The sequence below is a fragment of the Aythya fuligula genome, chromosome 12 (genome assembly GCF_009819795.1).
Source record: "Aythya fuligula isolate bAytFul2 chromosome 12, bAytFul2.pri, whole genome shotgun sequence".
In the NCBI taxonomy this organism is placed as follows: domain Eukaryota; kingdom Metazoa; phylum Chordata; class Aves; order Anseriformes; family Anatidae; genus Aythya; species Aythya fuligula.
This window is the reverse complement of record NC_045570.1, coordinates 1,770,367-1,794,753: the sequence shown is the minus strand read 5'-3', so window position 1 is coordinate 1,794,753 and position 24,387 is coordinate 1,770,367. Positions and strand designations below refer to the sequence as shown.

At 41.6% G+C, this 24,387-nt stretch overlaps 1 protein-coding gene across 1 annotated transcript; it reads left to right on the top strand.

Annotated features, from left to right (window-relative positions):
- The first annotated feature begins 3,020 nt into the window (after positions 1 to 3,020).
- Positions 3,021 to 5,799, top strand: POP4 (POP4 homolog, ribonuclease P/MRP subunit). The gene is made up of 7 exons (XM_032195977.1): positions 3,021 to 3,036; positions 3,123 to 3,175; positions 3,368 to 3,591; positions 4,149 to 4,226; positions 4,439 to 4,500; positions 4,839 to 4,940; positions 5,419 to 5,799. Exons 1-7 carry the CDS (start codon positions 3,030 to 3,032, stop codon positions 5,553 to 5,555), a joined length of 663 nt encoding a protein of 220 aa, XP_032051868.1. The 5' UTR covers positions 3,021 to 3,029; the 3' UTR covers positions 5,556 to 5,799.
- Positions 5,800 to 24,387: the final 18,588 nt, after the last annotated feature.

Here is a 24,387-nt window from a genome sequence, read left to right as displayed (position 1 = left end):
CCCCCTAGTAAACCTACAGTGCCACGAAATGAAAGTCCAGGCTACTGATCCCAAATACTCTGTTTATCCAGCTGTCCGAGCAGCAATTCTTAGTGTGCCTGCACTCCCCGTTCCCCAGGAACGGCCTTTTCCACAGCCTGAAATGCTGGCATGGGCCTGACCTGGGCCTGACTGAAAGGAGCCGTCAGCAGGACAAGGAAAAGGCGGCGGAGGAAGGACAGCAAGGTGGTGGCGGTGGCGGGGCTGCTGAGGTACCTGGGCCGGCTGCACACTGCTTCGGCACACAGTGGGGAAGTTATGGTAGCTGCCTGGTATTCAGATGGAGGAAATCAGATCAGAGCATTTTAAATTGAAATTATTTTTGCTAGTACAGCTGTCCCAAGGGACCAAATTCAACTGCTAATGCAATTTGGCCAAGAGGAATAAGCTATATTGATCCTGAGAGCTCAAATGCTTGCTGAGATAGTCTTTTAGAGAATTACAGTATCTATTTCTTGTATCACCTGCAATCAGCAAAAGTGTAACAGTGATTATAGCCCAGTCACTTTTTACACACATCAGTCCACCTGTGCTCATCTCCAGCTTCAGCTCATGATAACTCTTTAAAAAACAAACAAAAAAAACAACAACCAATCTGATCTTCTATTCTTATGTCATACAAATATCTTCTTTTACATTATAGTAGATTTATCTGTGGAAGGAGGATTTTGAAGGAATTCAATTTCACCATTAGTCTTTGGCTACTCTGCACCTAAATTCTAGCTTTCTGTGACTGACTGTAAAGCACTTTCTGTCATTGCTCCCACATTCATGCTGACATTCCCCCAGGACACTGCTGTGACCTGACTTGGCCTGCATACATTCTTTTTCCCATTACACACTGTAATTCAACAATACCGACAGCTAAAGCAATATAGCCCCCTACTGTACACATGTATAGTGGTTCAGTGTTGGATTTTTACAAATATATATATATATTTAGAGAACAATAAATAACGCCAAACATAGATTTAACGGAATAAGAAATGCCAGTGCTGGCTCCTGTAACTTGGAATAAATAATATACATTAGGGGTTTATATCACCATAAACCTGTATCATGCTTTCACGCTGATTTACTTGAAGAAGCAAAAAGATTCAAAGGTCTAAAACACTAAGACAGGTGGAGTAGTGGTACTGCACATTCTGAGTTATTTTGTTTGCTCTTTTGTTCGCATATTTCCACTATTTCCGCATATTTTCTTGGAACACATACTAATGCACTGATCTCGCTCCCTCAGCCATTGTATCTGAAGATAAAGTGGGAAATGAAGATGTAGAGCTGTTGGAAGAGACTGGCTTCCCCAGGCACCAGTTTAGCCTGGATCATTGGATTTACAACACCAGCATCGCCAACACTGATTTGACTATTAATCCCTTAAGTGCCTCAGGAATTGCAGCATAAATCCAGTGAAGGAGCACTCATACGGCCCTGAAGACCCATAGTGCTCATCCTGGTACTCCATTGATGAAAATTGATCTTTTCTTAATAGCAATGACAACTCAAGGAGTCACAGCTTTGTAAAATCAAGAGATCTGTTTGCTGTGGCAATGTCCTTAACTGCCAGGAGGTCTCTGATACACACCAATCGGTGCTCATACTTAATACTCTGAAGAGGCTGGCCCTTTTTTCTTTACAAACACACACACATATCTACAATTTCATTCCCCATTAGGTATCACTTCAGTGCCTTTGTGCTCCACAGCAGCACTCAACAAATTGTTGCACTTCCTATACTCTGCCTCAGTAACTCGCTTGGTACGTCTCCTTCAGCAAGCAGTGCTTCATTATGTGCTAAGCCAATACCCACCCCGTGACAGGAATATAAACACTTTATTTATTTGGAGAACCAACACGTCTGAGCAGAGGGCAGCACAAGCTGGGATTCGGCTGGCAAGGAAAAGGAATTAGCTGCACTGGTTTCAAAGCACCTCTGTGTTGTACAAGAGCAAGACGTGTCTTATCCCAAGAGTAGAGAGGCAGCTACAGGGGCAGAAGAGGCAAACCTCACAGCAGGTAGCATCTTCCTTGTCTTTTGAATATGAATGTGCGACTCTGGTTAGAAATAATGTTCATTTTGCACCTTGATCTCTGCTGTAATAATAGTAATGTAGCTGTTCAAAAGCCTAACAGAAATTAATGTCATTAAATGTTTCCTATCTGCTTCAATCTAAATGGCTAATCTAACAATCTACCCTGGCCACAGCTTCATCCTTTGCAGGACCTCCTCACTGTGATAAGCAATGTTACTTCTCCATTTTGGGTTCTTTTTATTATTATTATTATTATTATTATTATTATTATTATTATTTTGTTCTTAGAGATGACTGCCCCTCTGGTTTGTGATTTACAAGGCACAGGGGCTCTGTGGGACCCTTACTTCTGCAGAAACCCAGCTCCAGCCACACCAGCAGCCGTGTACTCCAGAAACAAGGGCATATGCAGCAAGGCTTTCCCAGACCTAGGAAGTCTTTGTCACCTCTCGCAGGATAGCTGCTGAAATTTGAGGTTAAGGCTGGGATCTGCTACCTTAGCCAGCAGCAGAGTAATGATGTGGTATTTCTTCTGATATGCCAAGTAGTAAAACCTCTCTATAAGAAGCTTTCTAGCAAGCAGACTCTAATCATTGTTTTGTTTTTTACTTCTGTTTGCTCAGGAAGCTTTGAGGCGCCTTTCCTTTCCTTTCCTTTCCCTTTGTCCCGTATGCCCTTGCAGCGCAGCCTTCTGGCAGTGCCAGAGCCAAAGGCCTGCTCTCCTGCCTACCAAATTCATTAACACAGTTACATTGTCTTTAATAAAATTCTAAGTGTTCCATGTTAAATCCACAGTTTAACTCAAGTAGTGCCGTGTAATTTTCTGTATTTCCTGAAGTTTCTTTACTATCCCGCTTAAGGCAGCGCAAGGCTCGCTAACCCCGCCTCAGGAGGCGGGCAGGCGCAGCCTCTGCGCACGCGGGGGCACGTCAGCGGCCCGCGCCCGGCGCCGCCGCCATGGAGGGTGAGTGGGGCGGGGGGCGGGCGGCGGGGCCCGGGGCCCCCCGCGGGCCGGCCGCCCCCTGACGGCCCGTGCTGTGCCCCCCGCAGGTGCGCTGTACGGCGGGCTGCCCCGACAGGCGGCGGAGGAGCTGAGCCTGCAGGTACCGCCGGCGGCTGAGGGGCTGGGGGCTCCCCGGGGTGTGGGCGCGGGGCTCCAGCACGGGAGCTGTGTCGGTACCGCTCCCGTGTGGTCACGGCGCGGCTTTGTCACCGGTGCGGCTGGCAGGCGGCTGCGGCCGTTTTAGTCTTTATTAACTGTAACTTTGTAAAGTGCCTCGTCAAAATGTCTGCAGCCTCAGAGGTCAGAAGAGGCCAAAGCCTTTGTAAGCGGCTTCCTGAAGCGCAGCATGCCGAAAATGAAAGATGAAGCCATCCAGGATGTGTTGTCTCGGAAAGCTGTGATTCTGGAGCATTATGCCAAAAAAAGGAAAAAGCGAAAGAGGAAGAAAACTAAAAGCTTTACTGCCAAGCAGAGGCGAGAAATGCGTCTTTTTGAAATCGAACCGGAACAGCAGAGGTAAGATCTAAAATACTTTGTGTGAGAATAAAAAAAAAAAAAAAAAAAAAAAAAAAGTAAAAACCAGGAGCACATATATGTGGCTACCCACTCCTCAGTACATACAGTCTGTTACTCTGTGGCAATTATCCACAGCAATTACTTTGGCTGAATATATAGCAAACTTGTTTGTTACTGGGTTCTCTGTCCTCTTGTGTACCCAAATACAAGAAATCGAAACCAAATACAATTGCCTTGGATTTCTGTTTTTAAAAGTTAAACTATGACCAAAATGTTGTATCAGGTTTCTCAACTTAATAGATGTTGAATGAAGTCCTTGTTTGTAAAATGAGGTAAGGAGGGAGGTAGGGAGTAGAAGTCTCTTAATGCATCGCTGTTTTGGGTTGATAGGAGGCTATTTAGTTTGTTTTCATAAAAACAAACCTGTTGGTTAGAGTGGCCTACTTCCCATGCAAGGTATTAGAGCAGATTATATAGTCCATCTATATTTAAAGCGTTAAGACTAACATTGATTATTCATTAAGTTTTGTGTAATAATCTTCGCCTTTTAACTGCAGATATGCAATCTTTTTACCACTGCATGAACTGTGGAAACAGTACATCAGAGACCTATGCTATGGACTTAAACCAGATGCGTAAGTTGAGATATATTAAAATTAGTGGGTTTGATTAGTAATTATTTTCAGGTTTACTTATTTTACCTCTTGAAGCAGAGTTATAGAAAGAGTATATATACACCTGTAAAATGAGTTTTGACCATGATTTCAGTAGTCACAGTCATACTTTGTAAACCTACTCTTCTCCATATATTTTTCTTTCTTTCTCTGATCCTACCCTCTTCTCCAAGGCAACCACAGATGGTTCAGGCCAAACTCCTAAAAGCTGATCTCCATGGAGCTATTGTTACAGGTATTCTGATTGTTTTATTTTCTTTACAAAATATCTGAAATTCAGTAGACTCTCCTGTATTTCAGATGCTGCTTTTTAAATTCTTTTCAGTATCATTGAATCTAGAATCACATAATTGTTACTGTGTTGATTAATGCTCTCTCCGTTAATCAATTCTACTTAACTTTCAACTGCTTTTGAAAACCTGATTGCAAATAAAACTGTGTTCTACCAGTTATTACTGTAACTGCATTGTTTCAGAACATTACAATGAGCTTTTGAAATCATGAGACAACCACTGAACAGCAAACAAACTGCAGCTGAGTTTTTATAATGTATACGTATTCTTGTTTCTTCAGTCACAAAATCAAAATGTCCCTCTTACGTTGGGATAAAAGGAATCATTCTACAGGAGTTTAAACATATCTTCAAAATTATCACTAAGGAGGACAAATTAAAAGGTATACTAGATTTTTTTTCAGTGCTTCTTACAATTTGAATAACCAAAATTTCTTAAATTCACACTGCTTCTGAGCAAATGTGCTTTGTTCCGTATTGGTCCTTTTGAGCTCTTTGCATAGTAGCAGAAGTCAATGTTTTTACCAATGGTGTAAAAGCCCAGTATCTTGCCAAAAGTATTTCAGAAGTGAGCAAGAGAAAACATTTCCAGTGAACCTAATGCGCCTGTGGTGTATTCATCTGATTTACTTTTCATGTTCTCTGCAACACTTACTGCACACTTGTAGAAGACGACTAACTTTTAGTAATTGCTGTTTAAGACAGAGGTTTGGGTTACGTTTTTTCTCTTAATAAAGCATAAATGTCAAATGTGTCAAACCTGAAGCCTACGTGTGAGTAATATCCTGTGGTATATCAATATCTGTTTTGAACAGGGATTTTAGTCCTTTTTCATTAATTTCTTTCCTTTTGCATTTTCAGTTGTTCCCAAACTTAACAATGTATTTAGCTTGGAGATTGATGGGTTCATTTCCTACATCTATGGAAGCAAGTTCCAGCTCAGAGCAAGTGAGCGATCTGCAAAGAAGTTCAAGCTAAAAGGAACTATTGACCTATGATTTCACAGCAAAACAGAAGTATGTTTAATAAAAATGCCTACTGTTTTCCTGCAGTTTGAGAATCAGGTTTTCTGGCAAACTGAAATTGGAATTGACTGTTTGAAAGCTTTCTAGAGCATTTCTTCATACTGAAGACTAGTTTCCGTTGCCTTGAAAGCAGTCTGTAAGGCTGTTGGAGTTTAGTTGTGTTATTTGTATGTAAGTATGTAACATTCTGCCTTTTATTAAAACTACTTAGTACTGATTCCCTGGCTTCTGTTTCAGTTTATTAATAATATATTTGCAATGAAGATTTTATCTTTGAACTTTGTGATAAATGTTGCTGTTGCCTTCCGTATAAACTGGGCAACATCTGCCTATTTTCTCCATATAAGGAGACTGAAGCTGAGGAAAATTGCTTTTCTATAATCATTGCTCCTGGTGAACATCAACATCTTTGCCTGGTACAAGTATATGCAGGTAAGTTGGTTCAACTGACAGGTTTTACCTTGAATATCTCTGTTGCAGTGGTTAACGTTGTTGTAGGTAAGTGATACATAAGTGAAAAATCTAAGCATACAGACTGGCTATAGCAGTTAGTCTAGCATTCATAATGAAATTCCAAGTTGCATTTAGCCAAAGCCAAGTACTAAACAGATAAGTAGTTCATAGTCCATACATGCTATTCTGAAAAACCTTTTAAAGTAAGCATTAGGGGGGAAAATGTCTTCTGCATGTCAGCAGCAAAGGTGTTTTGTACTACAAAAGGAATCTTTTCCTGACAGCACAATGCAGGATTCATTTTAAGAGGATCAAGAAAGGTTTCTGGATTGTTTTCTGCAGCTAAACCGTATGAGATGCTTCAGTATTTAACTTGCAAGGACTGATAAATACCAAGGTAGTAAAATTACTTATTAGTCTAGAATTACTTGTGCTATTTTAAGAGTTCTGTTTTCTAAATGGAGGAATATAAGTATTAAAAGTTGTCTTTTGAGCTTACATGGTAATTCAGAATTTCAAAACAATCATCTGGATTCTGGTCCATGACGTGTTTAAAATTAACAGGCTCTTAGTTGAGCATTACCAGAAAAGCAAGTTATCAGACTTAAACTAAGTAATTCTGTGTTCCGGGTACTGAGAACTACATGGTACTTAAATCCAAGTTATTAGAAAAGAAATGAAGTATCCTCAACCCCTTTATCTCCTTTTTTCATACCCTGTTTTTACTCAGTACTTCCCAGGATCCTTCTTGGAATCCCAGATGATTGTTTTGAAATTCAATTCAGTCCCCCCAAATCAGATCTGTTAGTCAGTTTTGACTTGTCTGGGAGATGGAAGCAATCCCTGTATTGGGATCACTTTTTTTTTTTTTTAAAAAAAAAAAGCATCTGATATTTGCACTAAAAGCTTTCAGATTTTTTAGTCTCATTTGTGAATTCATTTTTTTAATGGAGAACTTTTCCCTGCCACCATTCCAGTGTTTGTAGCCAACTAGGAAAACTTCTTAAAGTATTTTCCTTAAAAAAGAGCTGTTCTCTCACATACATTGCACAGGGAAGCTTGGTACCAGTGTTAGGAGCATAGCTCAAGCAGAGAGGTGGTGCTCTTATAGCAGCACTGTAATAATGCACAAACCATTTAGCATACCCATGAGAACACCGACTAAGCCAGTCAGCATTCTGGGTTACAAGAGTTGCATCTCCCAGGGAGGATTGCTCAGACAGATCAGCCGCAGCATCACTGACCCAGATTCTGATCACTTTGCTTAACAGCATAGGCAATATCTATTTACAAAAAGAACACAATCCTCTACCCCCTCTGAATTCAGGACTTTAACCCCTTTGAAGTAGGTTGGAATGGAAATAAAACATTTATTGACTGAAAAAATAAGTCATTTCACACTGAAGGAAAAGTAGGTGAGATGCTGAAAAAGCTTTTGAAAAGACAGATAACATTCAAAAGTGACAAAGGCTAGAAGATTTTTACAATTAACAACTGTGAAGCAAAATCAAGGTGTCTTGAAGTTGTTAGTGTATAAAAGGTAGAGTAATATCTTGGGTTTAAGCTCACTGAAATCCATTAGTTTCCCATGAGACTCCAGAAGGAAAAATAAAGTGCTAAGAAGCATAAATCATAGTAGAAACTTCCTTTGCAGGACAATGACCTAGTTTTAATTTTGCTTACAGCTATCAGTGTAACATCCAATTAAGACAGCTGTTAAGTGCCTATAATATTAAATTAATAGGGGGAAACTAATAGAATTTTATTGGCATAGTCCTGTTAATTAACAGGAAAGACCATTAATGGATGTCTTAAATAGACATAATTAATAGCAGTGCCATACAAACCGGAATTTGCAGCACAATGAAACATCGTGCCTAAGGACATACCATGTTCTGCCATATGGACACACAGATAAATAGGATACAGCTTCCCCTAGCTACTACCATCGGCATTGTTTAAACTACTTCAGTGACCAGAAGACAAATGCTGCTTAGCGGTCCCTTTTGATAAATAACAGCCAGGTATTCATTATTTACAGTGAAGAGTACTGAAGAGATGTTCAAAGGTCTCCTCAAGGTAATCGCGTGCTCGTAGCACATAAAAACAGGTGACAAATGAAGACTAACAAGAGATGTGAACAGCCAAAGCATTCAAGACACCTTTACTGCAGTTGGTAAATCACCTGAAGAGGCCTTCCTCTAATGACTCAGTGAGGTGTTCTGAACAGCCCCCACAAATCACTTACTTAAGCTAAACCTCTCCTTTACACCACTGGTATTGCTGTCTACCCACAGGCTGCTCAAACCAAACTCATGTCTGCTGCCTGTGTTCATCCCTCACTAGAATGCAATAAACTCCCCGTTGCTTGTGAAGGACCTGTCTTGGAAACTGCGTAACACAAAAATGACTGCTCGCCATTCTTCCCCTGCTGATTCACAACCATTCCCACATCTCTTCATTAGCTGAGACAGTAAATACTTAATGGATTTAATACTAGCAAATTGGGGAACTAATCACAGCTGTCTCTAACATACCCCTTCTTACACTGAACTTGGAATTGCATACAGCAGGGACACATCTTTCTTAATGATTTTTGTACCCAGACTCTCCAAAGAAAAAGCTAATTGGGGAATAATCAACAACAATGAACAATATACTGTCAAACTACCTTACTCACATTTCTGCTTTCCTATCACTACTGCATGTATATAATAAAAATACACATTCATACAACTGTTTCAGTTCAGATTACATCACTGGTTGTGGTATAAAACTAGGTTAATCTATCCAGTTACTGCATTTTGAACATTTAAACAGGAAAGGGGAAAACAAAGAAACCCAAGCTCTGTTTCAAACCCCAAAATAACTCACTGCAGGAAATACTTGAAGTTAAAGTTAAATCACATCCAAGAAAACACCTAGAATTTGCTATCTGAAGTGTTTTTATACTTCCTTTCACATATTTTATACTTCCTTATTTCACATAACCAAATTCACATTTTTCCATACCTCCTTTCACAGCTTCTAAAACTCCCTTAAAAAGCAGCTATGACCCACTGTACTGTGAGAGCCATTCACCTAAAACAACTGCTTGCTCCTCTGCATCAGCAGCATATTTTCAGAAAGCAGGCACAGTGTCTTCTCAAGATCAGCAGTGGCACTGCTTTTACCTGAACAGGCCAGTTCCTCAGCCCATTACCAGTTACACACATCCATTCCCCATATACAAGTCTAAAGACACAGAGATAGGTTTTATAACTACCAAAAAGTTTCAGCTACCTTATTATTCCTGCTGCAGTTGCTCACACTTCCACCCTGAAGACTGCCGGATGGCTAATTCCTAGCAGCTGCTACTTGTACCCCTCCCTCAACCCACACGAACATTTCTGAAATGAAGCTCTCACTGCTTCTGCAATGATCTTACCATAGGCAATGCAAGTACAAGGTTTCACCTACCCATGAATTCTCCTTTTTGGTACCAATCTTCCCACAGCCTTCTTCAGCCCATACTTCAGGAGAGATCTCAGCAGCACCAGCACAAAATGAGGGTCCCAACAGCCAGGAACAGTTGTATGTGGCCAGCCTTCTGCGACATCACAACTGAAGCACATGTCCAGCAATTGGTCTCCTTGGCAACAAACTCCAAACAAGGTCTCTTGATACAGAAAACACCTGAGTACTTTGAATGACTCACCTCCATTAGCTGTTCCTCTTGTCCCAGCTCTATTGCTTCTTGCACCCTAAGTCAGCAAGTCAGCACGGGGGCCCTTGGTGAGTACAGTACATTAACTGACCAATATAACAAACACCCACCTTCATACATTTTAAACAGGAAGAAAAATTGGATTTACAAAGCTTTTTGTACATCAGCATTCACCAGACCATGCCCCTGTGTAGCAGATTAAGAAGTATGAGTCCAGGTTACGTGCAACAACGACCAGCCCCATGTAATTTCAGAGGTTTGACCCACCTTTGCCTCACATTCCCCTTTGTTAATTCTGTCATTTCTATTCTGAACTATATCTCCCACAGTGTTTGATGAATATGTATTGTTTTGGTAAGACAGAAGTCTCTCTCGGTGTACTGGTTTAATTAAATTAACTACCAAATGTGAAAGATACAGGATCACATCCACTGCCGCTGAGAGGAGCGTTTGCATCTGGCAAATACAAACCCCCTGGGCTGCGGCACCAAGGGAACCTAGTGCTCTACCTGCAGGTGGTTTCTGACACCTAGCTCTCTACAGTCTGCACGTAGATGGGGATTGTGGAAAACTAGAGAGGTCCCAGCAACATTTAACACCAAATTATGAGCTATCCCCCCTAAAAGGCTCTGTTACTCGCTACTATATCAGTCAGATGAGGTACAGCACCTTATAATCATTAAGTAGATAAAAAAATCCAGTATGCAATTGACCAAAGTAACACGACTGACAGTTTTGAACTGGGTTGCTGAATGAAAAATCACAACCTAAGACAACAATTTAATTTTTTTTTTTTCATTCAATTTGGAGCTATTCCCGTAGGGCCTAACTCTTGCCCAGAAAAACTGCTTTAAAACATGCCATTTGTCATTTCAGATACTGACGGTTTTCCTCATAACCATCACCTTCTATAGGCAGCTGAACAGCATGTTAAAAGATTTGCAGTACAGGCCTATTAATACAAAGCTCTTCCTGGCATACTAGTTAATAAATTCAGCCTCGTTTCTTTCAGCTCTCAGAATGAGCTCCTGGCTTTACGATGTGTGCAAACTTTTGACTGTGACTCACATCTTAAAATATGTGAAAATATATAATAATAGTACAGTTAGAATATCTGTTATAATAGTTCCTGGGAAGTATGATATTACCAGAAATGTTAATATCAGATTATTATTTAATCATTAATTAATTATTAATTAAATTATTAAATTAATTAGATTAATTATTATATCATTAGAGATGAAAGAGTTTGCTTTCATCTCACAAATTTTAAAACAACCATCAAAATTGAATGCAAATGCTGAAGACCTCACATGCTTGTTAAAGGCAGAAGTTGAAAAACCAAACCACCAGCAGGATGGCTCCCATTTGTCTGTGAGTCAGCTTCTCAGCTGAGCAATCCAGGCAAGGGCCCCAGGCTTGTAACAGTGTTTAAGGAAACTTGCTCATTGTTTACATGCCTCCAGCTGTCAGGGAAGACCTCTGAATACAAGCTCCTTGACCAGCTTCTAGTGTACACACAGTATCAGCCCCAAAACTGATTCCACTTTATAGCTTTGTTATTTTGGGGGGCAGAGAAATATAGGATTGCACACCTCCTCCAAATGTTAAAATAACCCCATAAATCCAAATGATTTTTTTTTTTTTGTGAAATTGTCAGCAACGCTCTGCCATGCATATTCTTCCTCTAAAGGATTATTTCAAAATTATGGACTTAGAAATGTTCAGTTGGATAGTTCTTGGGTGGCTGAGGTGCTCACTGAAGAATTTAAATGATGTAATAGCTATTGAACACCCCATTATATGGCTGCCTAATTAACGTAAATGATAGTTATGTCTCACTCACAGAGGATTATTTTACACGAAGGAAAATCTACTCGCTGCCACAGTAGCCATTTCAATAGTTTTTATGGGAGCAGTTGCATTATGACTTCATTGAGTAAAACGTAAGTAGCTATCCTAAATAATGAAGATTGAAGGTTTAATAGTACCAATAAAGAATCCTGCAGGTTTTTTATTTCAAAAATTAGAGTTTGATAGCAACCGTATGATAATGAGAGGAAAAAGAGTACTGGCACATGGACTCTTTCTGCAGCCTGGGCTCCTTGGGAGCTTCCATTTCTTCTTCATATAAATGCAGAAGAATAAGGAGATACAAAAAGGAAAATAAGCTCTTCTCTACTTTCATGACACTGTGTCCAATCTTCATGCCCCCTCCCTGCAGCAACATTTCAGTGGATAAAGGATTTGTTGGATTGTGCTTGTTATACTTAAAGGCTAACATTACCGGAAGAGCTGTGTACAGCTGATCACACACCTACAAATACCTTCAAACAATGTGAAGTGCTTAGCTTAGGCCCATTTGAGTGGTGTTATGCAGACATAAACCAGCCCTGCAGATTTGTCTCAGAATTGTAACCTATTGGAGCATCTCCTTTTTTGTGAGGTAACAGTCAAGGGACTCACCCTTTCTGTCATGAGACCCTATTTCCAGGTTATATGTCACTGATGATAACAGTTACAAAAATTCAAATGAGATTTCAAACTTGGCATGAATGTTCTCACTTGGGATCTAGTATTTTTTAAGCAAATCTTCGCAAGAAAACCTAAAAGTTTACTTGTTCTGCTTGTTATTTTTGGTCTATGTTGCTACATAGTTCTCAATCCAGACCTTTACGCACTCCCCATCACAGTACCCAAGTAATCTCTTTCCACAGCTGCATTTTCAGAATAGTAGTTCTGAGCTAGGACAATTGATTTGACATTTGTTTCTCCAAACAGGAAGCTTCCACAAAGGCTTTTACAAGAACTTCTGTTCCAATGCAGCCACCTTTTAGCCACCTTTTTTTTTTTTCTTTTTTTTTTTTTGCCCCAACCATAAAGCACAACATGTGTTTAAGGAAGTAAAAAGTGGCAACAACATTAACCTGAATTATGGTAACAATGACTATGAAACAAACCGGCTGGGGATTTGCAAACACAATCTCCAGATGTCTACAAAAGATCTGATTTATCCAACATACTCCAGGCAGGATTTGTTGTGGTTTTGAACTTTCTAATAAAAGATGCTTGTAGTATTTATCTACTGTTAGTTTCAGCAAAAGGTGCTGCCCTTACAGTATCTTTCAAAAAGGTGAGTGGATCCCTTTAGAATGATCCCCAGGATACGGAGAAAATCACAAACCCCAGAATTCAAAAGTTGGAACCACCAGTGAAATGAAACAGGATGAATCTGAAAGTTAAAAGTGTATGTGTTGGGGGGGAATTGTAGGAACTGGAGACAGCTTCAAGAAGAAACCTCAGGAACCACATGCTTCCCTCTGCATGGCACCTGGTACTGCTTAAAAGTATGACACTAAACAGTAAAGATTAGTTCTACCTCTCATTTTGATCCTCCACCTCTCTGTTGAGGCCGTTATGAGAAACCCTGGCTAGTTCTCACTTTGGTGATGTTTTTTTTTTTTTTTTTGAAATGATTGCCTGCCATACAAGGACTGGACTGACATGAACATATTCTTTCCAAGCAGGTCTTCAAACAGTCGTCCCCTCAGGGAAGCGCTGCATGCAAATAACTCACCGCTCATGTTAGCTGTAGAGTGGCACAGTAAGGGCAAGAAGTAGCAGAGCCATTAAATTTATATTCCCTCACCTGCATTCCCACAGTTCTACCATGCAGTAGTTTGGATTGAAAACCTACTCTTCATACAAAGATTATGAGGCCCCATATATCCTAGCCTCAATCTCCAAGAGGAAAAAAAAAAAAAAAAAAAAAAAAAAAAAAAAAAAAGCACATAGGTACATAGAAATGAAATAAGAAAAATACAAGACACGTATTTTTTTATTTTGCATTCACATTGCATTACCTCCTATTTGCAATTACTTGTGAAAAACAGCTTTTGGACAGCACTGCACCAACATAATTTCCTTTGCTTCTACTTCAATTGAAAAAAAAAAAATATATATATATATAAAGCTGGGTCAATACTTTAGAAAACCTGAGGTTTTCTGTTTTCATGCAATGGCTTACTTCCATAATTAACAGAGTTCTTAAGGTGAACAGATTGCATAATCAAGCTCAATTAAGCATGCACAATAAGCAATGTAACATTCACTGTTTGGTGAAGTGCTAAAACAGCTTTATTTTCTTTTGACTCCTGGCAGTCTATCTCAAAGAACTGTTCATCTCTCCTTCTCCCCAGCTAGCATTTTCAGGAAGAGGTATAATGAGTTCTAGCTATTTTGTCAAAGATATTTTGGGGGAGTGGGAAACAAAATAAAACATCCTACAGCTGCAGGGCAGGGAACAGTTATCGCCTACAGAGGCATCAAGCTTTGCTGGTATAGTCCACGCCCTGAGCAAACATCATTTTCATGCAGAACGGAGGTATTGTGCTCTGAAAGATGCCAATTTTGGGCTATGTGCTTATGAGGAAAATAAAGCTTTCTTCCCAGGCAGCAGAATGTTTTGAACCTTCAAGAAAACTACATTAACATCTTGTGGCTCAGTTCTGACGCACAGGCATTCCATTTTTATTCCATTTTTATTTTTGGTTTTGTTGTTTTCTGTTGCAGCTGGCATAAAAATAGAAATCCCACCTCTTTCTATGCTTAGTGCAATATATTTTGCTTTGTTACCAGCAGATGGAGCCAGATGCTCACAGGTTTAAAGTGATTTTTTTTTTCGTCTGTTCTAACAGAAAAAAACAGCCATGAAGCAGACAGTGCCTAGAAACTGCTCCCTTACCTTACATGAACTTTCTTTTTTTTTTTTGCCATGCCTATGTGTACAGCTAATCTGGTGCATGCCTTACCCTATGTCAGCTGCTTTTCTCTGAGGTTTCCATAAAAAGTGATTTTACTTTCTGCAAATATGCTTTCTAAATTATTTTTGGTGCCAAAATGAAATCAGGAAACAGAAGAGAAGAACTAAGACAGGCATTTCCAACTGCTAAAATATCATACCTTTCATTTCACTCACATGGGGACGTATTCTTAGAAGTCATACATTTCCCAGAACCATCAAAGTAAGAATCTTCACACTACTTGCTGAAAGCCATGTAAATGCAGGATACAGAACAAACATCATACTACACCTAAAGCTTAAAATACACGTTCAGATGAGAAAATAGGCTAGGTCTGTACTTCAGCATTGCTGCTGTCACTCAGAGGAAGACCTGCAGCTGAGCAACATGCCTTTCCTCACCCCAGCAGCATGCAGCTGCCCAGCATGACCAGCTGCCACAAAGGTATGGTTGTTTTTTCTCACTGTTAGGCAGGCCAGTAAAACCGATATCCTGCTTCAAGACCTACTTGCAAAAAAAAGCAGTGGGAGCAGCTCCAGCACAGCTGCAGCAGCGCTCCTCAGGCCCACTCCAGGGCAGCCCCCCACACTGTCCTACAGACACGCTCGGGCTGCAGCAGGCAAAAAGTATTGCTGAACACCCCAGCAGCCCTGCACTGAGCCACTGTGACAGGGCTGGGCAAGTCTGACTGCAGCAAGGCTGCAAAACCCTGCCCCTTAGCCAAGGTACATGCTCACCTCACTGCACACAATCATCTCCACGATGTGTCAAGATGAAATGAGCATTTGTGAGATGACATGCAGCTGAGGGGTTGAGAAACTCTTTAGTAAAGTATTAAAGTCCATTAGGATGTCCCTTTGTTGGCTACTTGCTTTGTGTCAGCTGTACGAGCAGCTAGCTCTCGAGAGCCACATCAAAGCAAGATAATGGCATTCCTAGTTGTGCGATTCTAATAAAGCCAGCAGAGATCTTTCAGGTAAAAATGTTCATTGTTCAAGAACAGTCAGGTCCTTTCATGTCCTTTCCTGACCTGGCAGCGTCCCAGGTTGCTACGTTAAGAGTTTAAATAGACGGACTTAATTATGCTATGTACCACCCTTACTAATCTTAGGCAGCAGGAGCAGCAGCTAGTTTTACTCTTGTTCATTTCATCACTACAATGCCACAACCCCTTTTTAACAAATTGTCCTTCACAACACCTAACATCTTTCTAACAGGCCATTAAAAATGGAATCAGCAAAACATTCTAGCTAAGAGGTTCACCAAGCAAACAAAATTTCTTTTTTTCCCAAAATCTAAATGTGGGACAAAGCACGCTGCCTCTTTAGTAGGAACACTGAGTGCTGCAACCTGCTGCGAGCAGTACTCGCATATCACACGTGGCTTCAGCTCCCACCAGCCTCTGTGAGTCACCATCTGCCAGAGAGAAACAGAAGGGTTTGTGCAGCACTGAGTGGAGCCCACAGCAGGCAGGATTGGCACATCTGTCATCCTCCATCCAGAGTTTGTGAGTGCCACAAGAAGGCTTTGGCACGTGGACAACTGGAGTAATAGTTATTACTAATTCTCAGCTTTTTTTTCAAAAAATTGAACTTGCAGGTACATCTCCACCAATCAATTAAAGGAACCCCTGAGTGACTAACCTGAAGAAAAAGTCATACTGGCCCTCTTTCCCTCATTTACTTCAGTACTGTGACGTAAAGTCCGTACAGGTGTGGTTGCCAGGATTTTGGAGCAATGTCTCCAGCACTCACACAATCACTTAAAACCTTCAATTTGCTTCCTCTACCAACAGAGGGACAACACCCAAAATCGTTAGGGAACCTGACATTTGGGAATCACTTCGGGGCTATGAAAGCACCTTGTAAAGGTGTAAAGAAAGCTGTGGATTAGGACCCTGAGGTAGGAAAACCCCTCAGCATAGACAGAAGGCACTTTCTTACTCTTCTCCTTTGCCACCTGTGTCTGTTGCTGAGCAGCTACAGCTGTTGCAGCAGATACACTCAAACTGTGGGAGGCTGAGACATCTCAGCCACCCACCTGGTGCAGGCAGAGTTCAGCTGTGCAGCAAAGCCACCAAAAGTGGCCGTATTGTGTGTCTACTGGGCTTAATCTGCTTTACTCTACAAAACCCATGAAGGACACCAAGCAGCATCTGTACAGTATGCTAGACGTATTCTAAATACATCACCTGCACTGCTCCTGCTCTCTCTGCCCAGAGAGAAATGGAAACCCCAGACAGAAACACAGGATTCCTATTGAAGATCGCCATTGAAACAGGACAGCAAGCCAAGGAAATCTTCAGGAAGTAGCAAAAAAGGCCACACTGTTGATAGGCTGTTGAGTTTGTAAAATGGACGGGGAGTCAAACTGCTTTGTAAAGAGACCAAACATATCACTTAATAAAAACAAGGCATCCTACAATGAACCTCTCCTTCCCATATTTATTCCTCTCTAAACGCAGCAGTGCACAGATTATAGGAAATGGTTTTACATTTAACTTCAACCCCAAGTGGTAAAGAAACGGATTGTATCGCACAATGTAAATTTGCATCTACCATCATTTAATGGATGTTTTATACATGCTATGTACTACTGTGTTTTTATGGAAAGGCAAAAAAATTACTTGGGAATTTGTTTTTAATTAAGCAATAAGGCTCAATGGGGTACTGCTATCATGCAATAAAACCACTCCTGGGGTGTTGTGAGGCATTTGGTCCAGATGAGTGCTTCAAATCACCCCCAGATTGTGATTAGATGATTACTCCCTGGAGTTAATATTAGATGGTTCTCTCTAGAGTTGTCTTATTGCTATTATAAAAAGTCTTCAACATGAGGAAACTAAGTAGCTTTTGTGCTTGAAGAAGATGAAGTTCGCAGTTTCTACTGTTGAGTAGCTGTCTGAGCTGTGTGGGTCCCATAGATCAATTCACCTATTTAGCATGCGTGAAAGATCATCTCAGTGCATTTCTTTGACCTAAACAGTTTTACAATTAAGTGGCTTTCTTTTTTCTAGGAGATGGAAGGATATAAAGAGGCAAACAACTCCAAAATAAAGCAATCCCAAGACAAGGCGCTAAGAAATTTGATTCTGAGATATGTCTTACTGGCTTTATCTTTTGGTAGGGAATAATGAATCCTAATCACTATTATGCTAATTGTATTAATGAAGGCTAATGCATGCAGTAGTGGTAAGAGATTCTCCCAAGTTGGGTGCAGGAGGAGGTACACAGCCTGAGGCATTTCTAGGGGCTCCCAAGCCAATGAATTCAAACAGCCCAAATGGTACAGAGCCAAATTGCACTGCCTTCCCCTACCTCCCCTCAACTGCTCTTCAGGGTTCAGGTTAGAGATGAAGCATTTCATTCTGGAAAAAACAAACAAACAAACAAACAAACAAACAGCAACAACAACACATACATACCCAAAAACAAAGCCTTCTGCATATCTCAGTATACCAGAAAGAGAGAAATCTCAGGAAACATTAACTCTTGCAGGTACCTTCAACTCCCCAAAAGACAGGATGGTAGCACATGCACATGGACAATTTTTTCACAGCTCAAGCTGATGTACAGAGCAAGACCCTTAACTCCTCCTTTCAGATGTCCCTGAACAGCCTGCCACATGCTTCCTATTACAAGAAATCCCTCCGGTTTCTCAAGCAGGCAATATTTTTTACACTTCATAAATTATGGTGCAATCCTTCACACAAATCCTCTGTATTCTGGCCTGTGTCACATCTCATATGCTGCACAGCCCAGTCGGCGTCAGGCTCCCTAAAAGCCAATAAACCTCCTCCTACCTTATACGAAACCCCCATGATTCCTCCTTCAGCTCAGCACCTCTCCATTTTAAGATCCAGCATGTCAATGGATGGGAATCCCTATCAAGTTTACTCTTTTGTTTCCAGGATTTCAGCAGAACACCCTGAAAACATGCCGCATTTCTGTTTCCCCTTATATTTGAACAACCCAAGAGGAAATATTTATTTCCTTACTTTTTACTTTTTTTTTTTTCTTTCCCCTTTCATAGAACTCTGCAATATGCACTCAATGCATAAAACTTCCCCAGAAGCCCCAGGCAATCACAACAGATACCGCCTGCACAAAAGGCATTGATGTGGGGCAAGGCACAGGTCCCTCACACAGAGATGACTTCCTTTCCAAGCAACGCACACACACAGCCTGGGCAACAGTTCCAAAGGAAAGAGACCAAAGCATGTTCTTCACATAAATAGAAGCTATATCCATGGACAAAGCAGGGTTTCTGAATTAAACTCTTTTATGTGTCTTTGACTAATCAGTCAATCATAAGCGAACACATTTACATCTTTTATAATTAAGTCATGATTATCACACTCTTGTTCCCTCTGCTTTTTTCTCCATTTTAATATTTGAAATGCCTAATTTGACTAAGTTCAGTATTTGAAATACCTAATTGTTTACCATGAATTATATTGTGCAATAAAAGCATACTGAATATGAGATCCCTGTTTAAATACAACAACAGTAGGAGAAGAGTTCAGAAGAACATGAACAGAATTATGTTATTTGGGAAGGACAGCCAAGCTTCAAAAAAGCTCTCTCCAAGCGTGCTGCAAAATGTTGTTTTAGACATGTCATTTTTCTACGTTCATTTCATATGTTGCTTTTCCAATATTGTACCTCTCTGCACTGAATGCCTACGCCTTCTCATGGCTCTGGCATTTCATACTCCCTTACCTCACATCTTTTTCACCCTCCCTTTTCATATTACAACTAGAGCCTGCTCCCATTACTGCATGATCACTACTCAGAAATAGTGACATGGCAGTACGCCCAACTTACTGCTTAGTCGTTACTGGGTACTCACCCCTTCAGCTCCATAAAACAGAGAAAACTTCTTCTGAGCTTTTCTTGTCATACATGTATGTCCCCATACTGGGCAGCTCTTTAGTGAGATGTAGAGACTCATGGTGTCCGAGCCACTTGATGAATCCACTCAAAAAATGAACACAAATCTCAGGGAACACACATGCTGTCAAGAGTGAAAGAAAGCATGATTAGCAACAGAGCCTGAAAGAAAAATTAGAAAAAAAAAAAAAAAGAGAGAGAGAGAGAGAGAGAGAGTCAGTCTAAGTAACCTAGATAAAAGAAACTTTTCCACTGAAATTATACAACCCCTTTCTTCTTTGCTTGTCATGCTTACTTTCCAGCCTTAAAGCACCCTTCTACTTTCAACCCAACAGCACACATGGGAGAAGCTGCAGAGCTGACATGGGGCATGTGGTGCTGAGTGCTCTGCACAGCAGGGAGAGGGGTGCCAGCGTGGGACATCGGTGAGGGGTCTGCACTGCAAGGCAAGGCACATTCACGGTCCTGGGCACAGCAGCTTCTTAGTCATCGCCTCGTATTCCCAGCACCAGAAGTCCAGCAAGCCCTCCTGACATCTGCCACACTCCTGCCACTCTCCATGTGACCCTGCAAGAACAAGGCAGCGCAATTATTCTGCTCATGGTTTTACATTTCAAGTGTTAGCATGTCCCACATGTCTAGCATACCATACCAGGCAGAATGGCACGCACTGAAGATATCATATAAGGAACATAAAATACTGAGGGTATTTGATCACTTTTACAGTCAAGATGGGGGCTTTCAATGGAACTACATGTTACATGCTGATCCACTGAAATTAAAACTCTTATCAAGCTTTGGATCAGATCTTTTAACTACTTCTGTGATTACAATTACAGTCCACTGTGAAGAGAACAAACTATTAACACTGAAATTGACTTAGCAGGGAAATCCTTAGCATTCCTCTCTCCAACTATATGTTTCACCATTGCTTTTTATCAGTGAAAATTAAGAAGGAACAAGGAAAATACTTTATCCCTCCACAGCCCTGAGATGCACAGACAACTGTCAAAGCTTAACACAAACACACACACTGGTGTACAGCTTAAGGATGAAACAGGTTTGAAAACCTCATAAGGGTGACAACCACAAACATCTTTTTGTTTTGTTCTGTTTACTGGTGAGAACACACACCCTTTTTTTTTTTTTTTTCCCTAGACCCCAAGAGCAATTAGCTATTATGTATTTATACAGAGCTTTTAAATTTAACCTATGCCATTTACGTCCTTGGTCATTTTTGGTTGTTCAGCAGTCAAATCACAGTTCTACCTAAAGGTTATGTACAGCACTGCATATAGAATAGGCTCAGAATAACCCAAGTTGGAAGGGACCCACAAGGATCATTGAGTCCAGTGCCCAACTCCACATAGGACAAGGCCACCCAAAAATCTGCTCCTGCGTCTGAGAGCACTGCCCAAATATTCCTTAACCCTGTCAGGCTTGGGGCTGTGCTCACTGCCCTGGGCAGCCTGTCCCAGTGCCTGACCACCCTCTGGGTGCAGAATCTTTCCGTAACCCCCAGCCTGACCCTCCCCTGTCCCAGCTCCATGCCATTCCCTCGGGTCCTGTCGCTGTCCCCCCAGAGAGCAGAGCTCAGCGCCTGCCCCTCTGCTCCCTGTGAGGGAGCTGCAGGCTGCCATGAGGCCTCCCCTCGGCCTGCTCTGCTCTGGGCTGAACAAACCAAGCAGCTCCTCGTATGCCTTACCCTACAGTCCTTTCACCACCTTTGCAGCCCTCCTGTGGACACTGTAATCATTTTATGTCCTTCATGTACTTTGACACCCAAACCCACACAAAGCACTTGAGGTGAGGCCATACCGGCGCAGAGCAGAGCAGGACAGTCCCTGCCCTCTACTGGCTGGCAATGCTGTGCCTGATGCACCCCAGGACACTGTTGGCCCTCCTGGCTGCCAGAGCACACTGTTGATTCATATTCAACTTGCCATCAACCAGAGCCCCCAGATGCATCTCTGCAGGGCTGCTCTCAAGCCTCTCATGCCCCATCTGTACAAACATCCAGGGCTGCCCCGTCCCAGGTGCAGAATCTGGCACTCGCTCTTGTTAATATTATACAGTTGGTGATTGCCCAGCCCTCTAATTCATCAAGATTTCTCTGCAAGGCCTCTCTGCCCTTGAGGGAGCCAACAGCTCCTCATTTAGCCTGCAAACATACTCAGCACACATTTGAGTCCTGCATCCAGGTCATTTATGTAAACATTAAAGAGAACTGGCCCTGAAACGGAGCCCCGCAGAACCCACTAGTGACTGTGGTGACAAATACATGATCAGAAAAACAGGGCTGCTGATTTAAGCAGGGAAGGACAAGGCACAGCAAATGCAAAGGCTCTTTACGATGGAAACTAGCAAGTGCAGAGAGAGGGGTTTGTTTGTTTGTTTAATTCCTTGTACATGACAGCTTTTGCAATGATCACTGAGATGTCTGAGCTGGGCTGTGACCCTGTGGCAAGGCACATGAGGCTGTGAGTCAGGAGCTCCTGGGGCTGTTCCTCGGCCTCCCTGTGATTCACTTTGAGCCATAGCCAGTTGCTGCTGAAAACAATGGTAAATAAACCACTGTTCCTATTTCAGTGATCAAGCTGCATATGACCATATATAACTCACACAGTTTCAGTTTTACTCTCTGTAAGGAGGACACAAGCCCTCACATGGTTATTAGAATTTATGCTACACTTCAGGATCCTTGGAATGAAGTGCTGCATGTGTGCACAGTACAGCAATGCTGTTGTAAAAACAAAAGCACGTCTATCGTATATTACTTCCTAACACAAAAGGAAAATGAACAAGCAAGTCTCAAGGCTGCTTTGGGGAATACTTTAATCACTGGCAATCATTTTGCAGCCAGGCTCCTAGGAAAAACTCAAAAAGTAGGCAACTTCCTGCGCCTGGGCAGAGAGGAGCCAGAAGGACCCTCTGAAACACGTTTGTCTGGCAGTGCTTTCAATGGATTCAAACTAGTAATATTTTGGAAACCAATGTTTTTCAGGTTAGATCTATATTGACAGAGCCAAGTATGGCTCTGTCATTTTTGCACTGTCAGACTTGGAAGGACCTCATTTCTAAAGCACACAGACAATGCTGGTAGTGCTTCTGTGACACAAATCAACCACAGCAATTCAAAAATTTCTAAAATACCCTGATTAGCTGAATCCACTGGGAGACAGATGCATACCACACTCTCACAGAGCACAGGAAAGAGGTTATTCATTCTTACAGCTAACGTGTATAAAGAACACACACTAACTTATTCACTTGTTAACTAATAGGAGTATATTCCATGCTCAATTCACTAAAATCTTGATACCACACTGTATCTCCATAGCTACAAACTGTCTTATCTGATGACGAAATGACACGTGTAGTCAACTAATTAAAACCTCCGCCTATCCTAAGATCACAGTGGGTTCCTAACATCCCAAACTGAATCTCAACACTGAGTTTTATTCAGAACAATTTTATAAAGCATCTGCTTTTTTTTTTTTTTTTTTCAACATGCACTAAACATACACTGAGCTCAGAATTTAACAGATGTTTTTGTAAGTATTATAATCTAAGTTTTTCCTGCAGGCTGTTGTAGTAACTTTGCCACTAGAAGATAATAAAAATCCATTTTCACCCCTGCAGAGCTTACCTTTGGCTGACTCAGCTGAGCAGCTGCAGTTTCCTTTACTTGTTTTGAAATTATTGCATCCCAGTTGGGCAAGGTATTTCTGCTACTGAGAAACAAGTGGTTTTAGAGAAAATGCCAGAGGCAATAGATCAGATAATACAACCAGAGCAAGATAAGGAGACTTTAAAAGCTGGTAATTCAGGCGGCAGCTTTTTCAAGTGGTCTCACAAATGTTTCACTTTAACCGCCAGGAAAAAAAGAGCTCCTGAGCCTCACTATCAAATGGTCATTAAGATTACTGGTTACCTTCTGAGTTTATATCTCAACTCAAGGCATTCAAACTGGGATGTAATAGCTTCCAAAAAAACAAACAAACAAAAAAATCATCTCCCCAATGCAACTGATAAACACTGAAGGCATGCACAGTGTATACTTGGAAGTTTCCCTTGCTTTATGCAGCAGCTGCCTAAACACTCCTTCACTCCCAACTGAAGTGGCAGAAAGTAAACACAACCTTCAAACCCCAGATTGTTTGCCTCACCAGATGCTGCCTTTGGCTGACACGTTACCATGCAGTGATTGCTGCACAGGTGAGTGTACTGAGAAACAAGTGATGAAGACTCTGATTACGACAACCCAACAGTGAATTCAGAGTAATTTTAGGATATACGGGGGGGGGGGGGGGGGGGGGGGGGAGGGGGGGGGGTAAAAAAAAGAAAAAAAAAGTTTTAAAAGTGGCAGTCCATTAGGTTAGATCTAAATTACTGTGGTGGATAAGACAGGCTCTGACTCTAGCATACTCAGTTCAGGGTTTTGTGTACTTACAGTTTTACAATTTAAAAAAATCATTTTATCAAGGATTAACTGGATAGATGCTCCCCAGTCTGCCACAGTCAGCTCTTGGGGCAGCTGGGCCAGTTGGTGCCAGGGCTGAGCATGGAGCAGCACTTAGGCTCACAAGTGCCCAGCACGGACACCGGCTCTGCACCTCTCAGCACAGACAGGCTGCTTGGGCATGCTTCCCACAAGGACAGGGAAGACCCCACAGCTGAGCTTGAGAAACAACCTGAAAACCCTCGCTCAGCCCAACAGCCTCCGTTGCCGGGTCTGTCCTCCCAGATGCTCAGGAAGGTGTGGATGGCCTGACCCTAGCATCTGCTTCCTGCGGCGTCGCGGGGAAACTTCATGCAGCTGCCCGAGCACTCCAGCTCTAAAGGGCGCCATAAGCTCCCAGCACACATTATCATTACCTAAGAAAACGAAAACCCGGGAAGAAAAACATTTCTAAAGCCTTGACAGGTCCATCAGTTCCCGTTAAAAATAG